At 36.3% G+C, this 13,782-nt stretch overlaps 1 protein-coding gene across 10 annotated transcripts in view; it reads left to right on the forward strand.

Annotated features, from left to right (window-relative positions):
- The window catches only part of SATB1 (SATB homeobox 1), a 101,121-nt gene that overhangs the window by 51,949 nt on the left and 35,390 nt on the right, over positions 1-13,782 (forward strand). For all 10 annotated transcript variants that reach the window (XM_058729791.1, XM_058729786.1, XM_058729789.1 and 7 more), the window contains 2 exons: positions 105-559; positions 8,248-8,460. In XM_058729791.1, the coding sequence (XP_058585774.1) occupies positions 105-559; positions 8,248-8,460 (668 nt within the window). The remainder of the gene's footprint in view (positions 1-104; positions 560-8,247; positions 8,461-13,782) is intronic.

Genomic DNA, 13,782 nt, shown 5'->3' on the forward strand with positions numbered 1-13,782 from the left:
TCAGCGTGCCCTGTGCCTACTGTCTCTATTTAAGAAATGATCAGAAATGCTTGTCAATACCCATTACTGTTGGCTTAACATGGCTTTACTTTTGTCTACTTTAGTCGAAATGGATAGTCTTTCTGAACTATCCCAGCAAGGTGCCAATCACGTCAACTTTGGCCAGCAGCCTGTCCCAGGGAACACAGCTGAGCAGCCTCCGTCCCCCGCGCAGCTCTCCCATGGCAACCAGCCCTCTGTCCGGACCCCTCTACCGAACCTGCACCCTGGGCTTGTGTCAACGCCCATCAGTCCTCAGTTGGTCAACCAGCAGCTGGTGATGGCTCAGCTGCTGAACCAGCAGTATGCAGTGAATAGACTTTTAGCCCAGCAGTCCTTAAACCAACAATACTTGAACCACCCTCCCCCTGTCAGCAGATCTATGAATAAGCCTTTGGAGCAACAGGTTTCAACCAACACAGAGGTGTCTTCCGAAATCTACCAGTGGGTACGTGATGAACTGAAACGAGCAGGAATCTCCCAGGCAGTATTTGCACGTGTGGCTTTTAACAGAACTCAGGTCAGTTTTGTTCTTTTTGGAATGGTTCTCTCTCTTTTTCTCTCTTCTTTCTTTGGTCCCAATTTTTGCTAATGCTTATTCTTTTGCTCTATGCTCTTATTTTTTTACTCTACGCTTACTCTTTTCAATCCTTCTTGTTGTGTGATCATATTGTCTGTTCTTGATGGTGCCTAAGTCTTATCACTCCTTTCCCTATCATAAACCTCCTCTACCAAGAGCTACGTACAGATTGATCTTGACTCAGGGGCTTTGAAAGAATAAATTCAATATTGAATATATTTCAAACTGGCATTACCTATGTTTTTACCTAACGAGGTCATAGACTGTTAGTAGTAGCAGGTTGAGAAAAGTTTCATGACTTGGTCAAGGCCATTGGTAAGACTCCAGGCTTCTAGCCTACTATCTTCCCCCTGTTATCCCCATATCAAGCATGAGTATATAAACATGCCCTGTTTAAGTTCCTCTACAACTTTCTGGAAAAAAACAAAACAAAACATATTGTGAGATTACATAGCAATTTCTGCCATTTAATTTGAACAGCCATTTGGGGGAAAAATATATGGTGTGTGTGTGTGTGTGTGTGTGTGTGTGTGTGTGTGTGTGTGTGTGTGGCTTATTAACATAAAATGTTTCTTAGCTTTGTCCTCTTCCCTCTTTACATTATTGTTAGTATTCCTTCAAACTTCATTCTTTAGATCAGAGATCAGCAAACCTTTCTGTAATTGTCCAGAAAGCAAATATTTCAGGCTTTGAGGGCCATCAGGGCCCTGTCAGGGTGTGGGTAGCATGGTCACAGCCAGGGACAATAGGTGAATGGATGCCGGTGTGGTGGTGTTTCAGTAAAACTGCCTATAAAACAGGCCCCCTGGGAGGTTTGGCCCGAAGGCCTTAGTTTGCTGTCTTTTCACTGAGACCTGCACATACCCCTGTGTTCACACCTTTGTCCTCCTGGGCAAATACCTATGAGGATATTATCAGCACAGAGGATGTTTAGAGGGACCTGGAGAAAGAGTGATGTATGATATGAGAAGGCCTAAGACGAAAAGTCCTAAACCAATTCTATTAAATTGTAAATGAGAGGGTTTTTAAAAAATTTCTTTTTTTTGAAATTACTATGGTATATATGGTGTTTATTTTTGGCCCAGGCACACTAAAAAAAGACAAAAGAACATGTAACTTTGATTAGAAATGAGGACATTACGTCCTTTCAACTTCGTTGTTTTACCAGGGTTCTTTTCTTTTGTCAGGTTTTTTTTTTGGACTGACTCATACTTTCCTTTCATATTTAAGTTATTTTGTTTATTACGTGATTATAAGAATAAGATTCTGGTATAAAAATAATCTAGTATTAATTACTTGCTGGCAGAGTTTCCATACCTAGGAGAATCCCAGCAGTGACTTATTTTTGGCTTGCCTTAACTGGATTGAAAGTTAGGAGGCCTGACAAAGCCTTTAACTCAGTGTTTGTTTTCATTTTCTTTATCTGTTTTTTTTGTTTGTTTTTTGGGTTTTTTTTGGTGTGTGTGTGTGTGTGTGTGTGTGTGTGTGTGTGTGTGTGTATGTGTGTGTGTGTGTATCATTTGTCTTTTTTAAAGGGTACTTGCAGAGGGTAATTTCTCAGGTTAGTATGAATTTAACTAATTTTATATTTTTACAACTTAAAAATGTTAATTAGTGGCTGGTAAATTTCATGACATTTATATCAGTTGGGAAGTTATTATTTAAAAAATTAAATGAGTGAATGAATCAAAAGTCAAACTTCTAGTTATCCTGTTTCTGTCAGCATTCTTTATTTCTGTAAATAGCAGTAACTGCTAGTATTTCTCAGTACTGGGCAAAAAATAGGTCTCTTCATAAATGATCAGTAAAATGTTTGTCAATTTAATTGAAAGCCCACAAAGACAACATTGACATAAATGCAAATGAAATACAGATTTGCTAAGAAGTGTTTTAAAAACTGAGCAAATTATTTCTTAAAGCACTAAGGAATCTGCTTTAAGAAATAAGGAAATGAAATAAGAATGTATTTTATATGGTGAAGAATGACAAGGTCTTAAAGCACTAAGGAAAGTATTTTACATGGTGAAAAGTGACAAGAGAGTTTAGCTGAGGGATGTGTGAAGTCACTATCCATCTGTACGGTTTTTCTTCTCTTGGGTTATGATGTCACGCCGTTACTCTGAAGGGTTGACCATTTGTCCTGCCTTTGGTTCCCACATTGACTAATTCCATGGATATCTCTAGGATTTGTTGCTGGAAAGAAGGCAGAATTCTCTCTTTATACCATAGTAATCTCTTTAAAAAGATAGTTATCTCTGTGGTTAAAACACCAAAAACAGTGACTTAATTTTTCTGAGGCTGGTAGGGGAATGAAAACAGTGACAGCCTCAGTACCAAGCTCTCTTTAGTAATAATAGCTAATTTAGAAAAAGTTACTACCATAAAAAATTATTTGGAGCCCCGGGTGATGGATTTGGTTTTAAACCTGTATATTGGTCATTGGTACGCCTGAGTCGAAGTGGATATTGGCCATATTTGAAGCTGTTTTACTTCAATAAGAGTAATTTTCTATGTATATTTAAGTGTTCACTTTTTGGGAACGAGCTTTTGAACATGCAAGCATGCGTGTGTTTTTGGTGGTCATACTTAAAAACCACACACGCGCGCACGCACACACACAGCTGCATTTATTTTAATGATTATACATTCATATGAATGCATGTAGTGTGTTTATTTCGAAGTGTATGCATTTCAATAAAAGCAGGTGCAGAGTGAGAGTGTATGGTGTGAGTGTGGCGTACGAAAATACACATGCTAATGCATATGTATAGGCAAGGAGCTCTGCAGAGTTAAATCGCACATCACACATTTGCGTGCACTTACTACAATGTGCAATTCCAACTCCGAGTTTTAAAAAATTAACGTAAAATATGTACATGCAAAGGCAAAGTTATATGATATGATTGAATAAAGAATTTGGTACCCTATAAAGAGTATTTTAAAACATTAATATAATAGATAATGCTGTTATGAGTTGAGAGTATTTTAGTCATTGACAGTTCCGTGCAACTTTAAAATCCTGGATTTCATGTTTTAACTCTTCACTGGAGAATTTTCTCGTCATCCTAATTGGGTCTCCTAAAACCCCTCTCTTAAGACTTTCACACGTGACTATTAAAAAAAAAGTTTACCTTTTCTGAAAATTTATGGTGAAATTTATATAATTACTTGTTCTAAGGACTTTTTCCCCTTCTAAATTGATGGGCGTATGTGCTTTAATTGCTACCAAAGGTACCAGCTTTTAGCATATATCATTCATTCAGTTATACCTACTTGATGTCTTTTTAGTGGAAACCTATGGCTAAAAATAATTGTCGAAGCTTCTAGATTTATACTTTTCAGTTCACTTCCCTATATTATTGCTATTTAGGGATTGTGATAGGAGCAAATATATTTATTCGTTAGTGCCTTTAAAAAATTAAAAAAAATAAATAAAACCCAGAATCTAACTCTGATCCCATTCTGTGGCTTTTTTTTTTCCTTTTTTCTCCCCACACCCCTTTGGCACACTTTATTTTCCAGTAAAATAAAGAATGAAGATGGATTATTCAAAACTGATAACAGTAATGGACCATCATGTAATGTTTTATTGAATTTGAGTTCTGTAAATTATGTGGTGGAGAGAAATTTGCCTGCTTAAGTATAACAGAAATTGCTACTGTGTTCCTATAATTCTTCACAGTGTAATTTAAGGAAAGTCCACTATCCATATCACTATTGAATAAAAGGTAAAAAGGTGCTATTACCCCAACGTGACAGCTCTCGTTTAGCCTCCCAAGCGACAGAGATAAATGCGTCTGCTTATAACTTACTTGGCAGGCGTCCAAGGTAGTAGGTGGAGTTGAAAATAGTCTTTCACCTGGACATGTGATTAAAAATTCACAAAACAACAGAGGTAGGTAGTCTTGAAGAATATTCTACTTATTTTCTTTTTAGGGAGGGAGGTTTCATAAAATCCTGTTTTCCTTCTGAGGGCTTTGAAGTTCCATGAAGCTGATAAAATCTATTTGAATCAGTGATTATGTTCAAAGAGGAGACAAACGGGAGGCCAGACAGGCCTTTTGTTCAGATTGGCAGTCTCTTTCGCTTATCTGCTGTTTTAAAGAATTCATAATTAGCTTTTGGAAGTACTGATAATATTTATTGAAGGTTTTTTCTTTCTTTTACAATTACTAATGAATTTTACTTGTAATAACTAGTAAACTCTTTTTGGAATGTAAAAAGGGTTTAGGAATTCATCACTAAGTTCACTAAGTGAAAAAAGTTGGAATTCTTTCTTAACCCCTGTGCAATGACAATGCAGAATAATTTTCTGTTTTTATGTACAGAGCACATAGTGCATTATTTGATGATGTAAAGTCCCAATGAAAAGCAGCTTCTCATTTAATATAATAAAATTAATATTCATTAGTCGTTGGTAACTTACTACATAACATACAAATTCTCAATTTCTTTTCGGAGGCAAGAATGACTGATGATTTTGTTTGACTTTGTTCAGTAAGTTCATTGAGCACCTATGATCCACAGTACATGTTTTAGTCCTGGTGTTTTAGTATAGTCTCTAAGATAGCAGGTAACGTACATGAAGAGCTTGACATATTATTTTTTTAGCATGAAGAAAAAATTTTGGTAATAGATCCCTCGTACTCTGCCCCGTGGGGGATTACTACAAATGACCTTGATCTAAGTCTGGACTATATTTTTGACTACGGGATATGGGAAACAGGGGCCATGTACATCTTGAGTCTGTAAATGCAACCACTCACATAACAACTTGAACGGGACCAGAACATGCATTCTCATATTCAGATTCTAAAGTCATTTTGCATACAGAATTATTCTCAAGTGACATGATTTTTTTTTTTTTTTTTTTTTTTTTTTGGTAATTAACACATTCTAATCAAAATATTTTCTAACAATATTTTCAAGCATTTCCACCAGGGGGCACTCCCCTCATTGAAAGCCTGGGCCAAAAAAAAAAAAAAAAAAAAAAATCCAAAGGTTTCTACAACACCTGACAGCGTCTACACTCACTGCTTTAGAGCTCTTTGAGTGTTCCAAGATTCAAAGTATTGCTTTAGACCTTAGCATAGTGCAAGCAGAAAAACTGTGCTTGCTGCAGTGGAATAATTAAGTGGAAATAAATGCTCTGCCCCTAAAATACTTTATATGCTCAACTGGGAAGTCATGCCAATATCAAAATATGGGAAGAGGAAATTTTAAATTCTCTCCCAAGTGATGTGTTGTCTTCTCCTTTAAGCACGCAGGATTGACTTAGTTTCATGTTAACATGACTTGATAGAGAATGTTAATGTATTTTTTCATGTGTTTGCTTTTCTCACTATAGTTGTCTGCTGTCTCAGAAAACATTTTTAATGGAGATGATACAATATTTTGTTACTTGAGATTTATAAATGTCTAATTTCAAGGTTCCCAAATACAGTGACATCCTAAATATCTGTAGGATCCTTTTGACCTAATCTGGTTTTTTTAAATTATTGAACAGTTAGTGTAGATGAACATCTTATGTAGCACCATGTAACTTTTCATTGAAGGCTTACTTTGATTAAATTAGTAATTGCCACTAAAATTTGCCCATGAGTAGCATATCTTGTTCTTGAGTTTCTATCACTCATTTACAATTTTTTCCTTTTGTGGTCTGAATACACGTAATTACTCCACTTAGTAAATGTTTATTAAACACTCATGTGATAGGCATTGTGCTGGGATGACAAAAAGGAATATTAGGTTATTATGCTCAAGGAAGTGAGAGCACTGTATTTGTCTATAATGTACCTTTCTATCTCTTGATTTCTGTGTGGTTCACATATATTGCTTTGCCGGGCACATTGTTTTAATACGTAACATTTGGTGGGGAAAAGTAGAGACCCAGGACTATTTTTTACACCTATTTTCAAGCATTTTTTGAGACCTGTATTTTTTGGTTTCAGTGTGACACATCCAAAACAGTCAATCTAATTAGTTGGCCTTGTGCAAGTTAAATAGCTGGATGATTGACTGCCTGTTTGACTAAATTTTAGTTAAATTGACTGGATGTTTTATTCCTGTATAAACACAGTTGCAGCATTACTTGTCAGTATTATGAATGAAGGGACATGCACCCTTCATTCTTCAGTCACATTTCTTAACGGTAAAACAAAGTTTGGTTCCCCTTTCCAGACCAAGTGAGAGACTAAAATTTAACAGTAAGCCCCCGAGCCTATTAAAGGCTCTTTTTAATAGCAGCCTGTTCAAATCATTTTTAAAGTGGACCATGGTTTTATACTCTCTGCATCCAAGTGCTCTATTTGGACAATGTGGTACCTTATCCCCGAAGAATTAGGAACAAAATTAGGTTTGCATTTGTAGGAAGCCATGAAAACACCCAAATGTTACCATCTTTGGGCTCACTCGTTTTGATATGAAACTTTGCCTCCCCTTTCCCGAATACTTTCACCATTTCTGCAGGGCTGCTGGAAAGTGAAATTTACAGATTATATGGTGATCTTGGCAACATTTTATTTCGAACTGTACTGTGATAAACTGATACTCTGGCTAAACGTTGAAGGCAAACGTGTCCTGGTATTCCAGGCATTATTTCATGCACAGGATAGAACAGGTTAAAGGCTGCTCAGTCCTTATCAAATGGGCAGAAAATTTTTGTAATCATTCTATTTTATGTAATTCTTTAAACAAAAATGAGGAAACTCATTCATTGTTGAAAAGCTTCTCCTAAAAATTAAAAAAAAAAATTGGTTGACAATTCATGCTCTAGTATTTAGGGAGAGGGACACCTTAAAGGAGTTTACAATGGTTTGTAAATTTCTTCTATTACTAATAAAGACTTCTATTCCTTAAGAAATTCAGTAACTACAAAATTTGATAGTGTTCTTTTCCTGGGCATGTTATGATGGATTTTTGCAATGTAAATATGGGGTTACGTGTTTCAGATTTAATCAATGTTTTCTGAAGGTCAGAATTTCAACCTGTTACCCAGAGCATGACAGTATTTAGAATTTTTCGAGAGAGTCTGTGTACTTTCCTTGAATGGTAAATACAAAGAATCACTTGTCATTGACTCTTAATTGAAAATTAAGGGATGACTTAAAGTACTGCCTGTGAAAACGTAGCATAAATCTTAGATGATGCTTTAGTAATACTCTTTTTCTAACAATTCATCTTCTGATACTCTCTTTGAAAGTTCTACTTCTCTAGTAGTAGCTTTGTATCTTTATGTATTGGGCTGTCAGCCTTCCACTGCCTTTGTCTAGGCAGCTTGAGAACTATACAGTTCAATGCTGTTGTATTATGAGCATTTCATTTATTCTTAACTTCGCTCGATCGTCTCTCTGTGAAAGATTTCATGGCAAGTTAAGCCACTCAAAGGAAGGAGACCAATTAGGCAGCTTCAGTTTGTGTTACACGTAAAGCAGATGCTTAATAAAATTAAGAATACAATTGAGGCTCTCTCCTCTTTACCACTTCAAATGTAACTAATACATTTCTATGTAGAATTGATGCTTCTGACTATTCATTTTCTAAACAGAGTGGAGAAGGAGAGGGAAGGATCACCGCTGGCTGGGCAGAGCTCAGGAGCAAGCTCACCCTGTGCCTTTCATTCCCTGCAGGGCTTGCTTTCAGAAATCCTCCGAAAGGAAGAGGACCCCAAGACTGCATCCCAGTCTTTGCTGGTAAACCTTCGGGCTATGCAGAATTTCTTGCAGTTACCAGAAGCTGAAAGAGATCGAATTTACCAGGATGAAAGGGAAAGGAGCTTGAATGCTGCCTCGGCTATGGGTCCAGCCCCCCTGATAAGCACACCGCCCAGCCGCCCTCCCCAGGTGAAGTCTCCTGTGCTCTTTGCCCTTCTTTTTCTTCTTCCTCCTCCTCCTCCTCCTCCTCCTCTTTTTCCTCTTCTTTTTAATGTCTCAGGAAGAATCTCAACAAGAAATTGGAAAGATAGATGAATAGATACCAATTTTTCTAAAAATAATAATTCATAGAGTTGCTTGAGGAGAATTTGGTCCCAAATCAGTGATTCTGATATAAAAACAATAAGCTACTAATTAGAGGAAAGAAAATTGCTTTCTGTTGCTTCCTTTTGGGGGTTCTTTGGGGGTGAAAAGTAGTCTTTAAATGGGATGTTTGTCTCTACTACTATTATTAAGTAAAGAAATATTTTAAGCTCAATACGAAAAAAAGTAATAGTCCATTTTATCCCTCTGAGTTTTAGAACTGCCGTTTGAATAGTGAATAAATAAAAATAAATAAATAATTCCATTTGTATTTATGCTTTCCAATACGAACTGCAGCTGGTACCAATTACACATCATCTCGTTCGTAATCTTTCATAATTAAGTTTAATACAATCCTTGAAGGCAGCTTTAAATGGTGCTGATAAGGAACGCCATCCATATTCCCAGAAATGGGCACATTTTCTGTTTTTCTGAATTTTTGCACTTTTAGAAAAGACAAAAGTCACCATGCAGTTGGAAGTAGGGACCTGTATAGGGACCTGACTTTGTGTACATGTATCTATATTTATATTTTTTAAATAGAGTTTTAAAGATAACCTTGTAATTATTATGAGAATTAAAGAAGTTGATTTGCAGTACAAACTCAAAGATAAAAGTTTGATAATGGATTAGACTTCAAATCAATAGGCAAGTATATTTTTACACATTTAATTTATAGCATGTACAACTCTTAAAAATAAGGTCAGCTAAAGCTGGATCAAAACTGAATATGGGAGGCACCTGGGTGGCTCAGTCGGTTAAGCGTCCGACTTCAGCTCAGGTCACAATCTCACAGTTTGTGAGTTCGAGCCCTGCATCAGGCCCTGTGCTGACAGCTCAGAGCCTGGAGCCTGCTTCGGATTCTGTGTCTCCCTCTCTCTCTGACCCTCCCCCCTCACACTCTGTCTCTGTCTGTCTCTCTCTCAAGAATAAACAAATATTAAAAAAAAATTTTAAAAACTGAATATGGAACATAAAATATTCATACAAGGTCATCATGAAATTGTATTTTGATGTTAATTTCTTTCCATCAATAGTAAAAAAAAAAATTCCCACCTTTCCAAGTATGGAAATATAGAAAAAGTTCATTCAACACTACTAAAAATGAAATTGCCACAGATAATAACTTCATCAGTAAAGAATAGACATAATATTCAGCCACTTGTTGAGGTCCTTAAGCTGTACATTGTAATGTTCTGAAATGAATCTTTTGTGGAAACATCCAGAGTTCGTTTTCTCCATTTTATGTAATAAAAATCATTCAGTCTTGATGTCTATAGGCACAGAGTGTAAGGAAGTCATTGCTGTAATTGTGAATAAGAAAGTCCTGGGCCTCTAGCAGAGAATAATGATATTTATCTGCATGTATACATATCTACCTGTCTACACATACAGTTACTGAATTTGATCTGTAAAGCCTTCCTTAAAATATTTTTTAAGAAAAAAAATGCAGAATTCTTTATGTATATATGTGTATGCATACATATATATGTATATGTGTGTGTGTGTATGTATATATATATATATATATACATATATATATATATATATATATGGTTTTTAGAGAGTGATTAAACAAAAATAATGTACTTTGGACTTGGTTTAACACTTAGTTTGTGGTGTTTAGAGTTAATGCACCATCGTTAGTTAACTTTGCTTCTATAATTGTCACAGAAGGCCTCTGGGCAAAGAGTTATTTTACTTATCACTTAATCTGCAATACTAACAAAAGAATTGCTTACTTAAGATCAGTATGAACTTCAGCATTAAGCTGTTTCTTTTTTCTTTTTTTTTTTAATCTAAATATTTGACTTAGTAGTTCCTTAAGACAGTTTTGTTTTCTAATATTTCTGTGATTTTAATGCTTTTGTTTTTTCTAATGTGATTCTGCTATCCTTATTCATCAAGTTTTTCCTTTAGCCACATTTACATTAATTCTTAAGTGGTATTTCTTTTCATATACCATTAAGATACTCTTGGGTAGCTTTCTTATATATATGTCTAAAGACTATGTCTGCTGGTAAGTTGGGAAGAAACTATAATTTATTTTGGCCTGCATTATTGATTAACTAGTTGAGCCACCCTTAGCTTTATTTGTTTGTTCTCAAAAGGGGTTGAGACCAAGGCCATAGCGGGGATACCCAGCCAACGATGAACATGTAGTAAAGTATGTAGATACCACAGATTCTTAGTGAAACTCTTTCAAAGGAAAACAGTTTCTGTTAATGCAGAATTACTAGCCCTCTAACCAAATTCCGAAATGATTATCAGATGTGTGTAGTTTTAGTTCACTGCTATAATATACATCTTCAAGTATCTTAACTTGCCTAAGAATCCCTTTGCATTACTTAATATTATTTTAATAGAGCTCATAACCACTTTGTCCACCTTTTACCCTTTAACAATGACTTTCTGAATTAAATTTTAAGAAATCTTAAATGTATTAAAAGTATTATCAATGTGAAATGAGTACTTAATGTGTTCTCCAGCAGTGGAGTTAGTATAGTTTTGCAACAGTTGAAATGGAACCAATACACCATACTTAAGGTTTTAATATGTTTATTACAAGTGATTAAAATGGAAGGGGAAAAAAGGACAAAACCACAGATACAGAAACAAACTGCAGAATTTTATCTTTTTTAATTTTATATTTTTGACAAAGAGGAGTCTATCATCACATTTCATTTCACTGTACAGGAAGAGATTCAAAACATATTTTGAGACAAGTCTTTAGCTTGGTTTGGAGCCGAACCCTGATTTCTTTCTAAAGTGCTGCTTTTCAAAGGCAGAGGTCTCTTATGGCTCACAGGAGACCAGACTACCTTTAGGCCTGAGAGAGCTGGATTCTCTTCCAGCTCCTTCCCTGTAGAGTTGAGGTCATACAGAAGATGATTGATGTTATATTTTTAAGAGAGAGAGAGAGAGAGAGCATGCAACTAGGGGAGGGGAAGAGAGAGAGGGAGATACAGAATCTGAAGCAAGCTCCAAGGCTCTGAGCTATTAGCCCAGAGCCAGACACGGGGCTCAAACCCGTGAACCGTGAGATCATGACCTAAGCCAAAGTCGGACACTTAACCGACTAAGCCACCATGGTGCCCCCATACAGAGGATGATTGAGATATCTTCCCAGGGTCATACCAGACTAAGGACCTAAACTATTGAGTAACTCGGATTCTAAATTATCTTTAAGACGGCTCTTCCCTGGTTTTAGTCCAGCCCCAAGTTTTATTCCAAGGAGTACTTCCCTGGGAAAATCTAGGCCAGCCTCAGATATCACCAGAGCTCTTGGCTGGCTGCTGCCTAGGTGAGATGCCCCTGCTGCAGACCTGTCCCTTGTGCCTCAGTTGGGCTCTGTCCCTCTGTGCCTCAGTTGGGCTCAGCCATGGGCTCTGTCCTCTGTCAGCGGCAGTTGGCTCTGGGCCCAACCTACTTGCTGAAAGCCTGTTTTCATAACTTACGTTTTCCAATTAGAGAAATAAGAATACCTTGTACTCGATAATGGTTTCATAGTTCTCTAGCACCCTCATGCACGTTAGTTCATTGAATCCTCATTTCAACCTTTTGGTAGGAGAAAGAGGAAAAAAAAAAAAAAACACAAAGTTAAGACTTTGTCAATTTTCACGACCCCTATGAAGTCTCTTGCTCTTTCTCCACACCTCAGGCCACCTCTTCAAAACGCAAACATTTTAGGAAGGGGAAAATGAAATGTGGGGACTTTTTCTGTCTGTCATAGAGGATGGGAAGTTTTATTTTTAGATTAGGAAGAGGAACACATGTGAGAACATTCTCCTGATACAATATGTTAAATGTTTGACAATGCTCTGTTTTTGAAGACGTCAGACAGTTGGGCGTTTCTGAAATGGTGGAGAGAGTAGCCCTTTCCAAACTTTGTTCGTATGAAAATGTCTGGGGGAACCCAAACCCTCCAAAGCTCCCTGGTCTTAAAGTTTCTTTTCTGATTATGGTTAGCAAATTTAACAAATGAGTTTATAAGAGGACTTTGATTAATAGTAATTAGTGATTATTTTCTGGGACTTGTCTGTTCCATGGAACAGATCAGTTTTAAGTTGATGATTTCTGTTTAGGTATGTGCTTATTTGATTTTATTTGTGTGTTTCATTATGTGTGGCTTTTAGAGTTAGCAATTTCTGTTTCCATAAGGACTGTTTGAAAGCCTCTAATTACCAAGTTATAACTTATACATGAATTACATGATTATTTTTTCTTATATTTTTACATCTCTTTATGTAATTCTTTAGTTTCTCCTGAAGAAAGATGGGATATTTTATAACGGCATTAGAAAACGTCCTAAGTTCCTATTAGCAATGTATAATTTACATAGTGGCTGCACCCTTCCGTCTCTTTACAGCAAAGTCTTCTATAATGTAATGAAACATGGCTTCAGTCATGGGCACTCAGTTAACATTTGGTAAAAGTTTTGTTATGAATCACGTGGCCAGCATGATTTTAAGATCTTACGTGCTTGTAAGATGCTTCCCATTTACAGTCATCTTTTAAAATAACTAGAGGACTTTATAACGTCCGGATTAGGAAAATAATTAATATTGTTCCTAAAAAGAACAGAAAGAAAAGTAGTATGAAAAGATAGGACCATGATATTCAAGCCAGTGTTAATATGTAAAAATTTAAGGATGGGGCCCATTTTCTGTCACTGGTAAAAGTACTTCAAAACAGCACATTCCTTATATAACAATTCCAAGAAAACATCTGTAGTTTATATGCCTTGACAAATAAATTCAGGTTGGATTACTCCGGGTAATAACTAAAGCAGATAAAGCCGTTAGCTAAAAATTAGACATTAATGAGCCTGACTCAGCAAAAGGCCACCAAAAAGCAGGTCCAGCATATCTTTAAAAAGTAAGAGTTTTTCCAAATAAAGAACTCTTGTATAACATCACGACCTCAGTATAGTGCAGTGGTTTCTAAAATAAGCATTAGCATTAGACAGACTTGAGTTTAGAGCTCATGTTGCCTTATGAATAAATCACTTCTTTGTTTTAGGAGAGTTTTCTCAGTTTTCAACTGGGGCAATAATAGTCCGTACTCGGGCCTGTTGTGCAGGTTAGAGCTAATGTACCTGAACATGATGCCTAGCACATTAGAAACAACTAATAACTGCCAGCCTTT

Source organism: Neofelis nebulosa, chromosome 5 (assembly GCF_028018385.1).
Source record: "Neofelis nebulosa isolate mNeoNeb1 chromosome 5, mNeoNeb1.pri, whole genome shotgun sequence".
Taxonomy (NCBI): domain Eukaryota; kingdom Metazoa; phylum Chordata; class Mammalia; order Carnivora; family Felidae; genus Neofelis; species Neofelis nebulosa.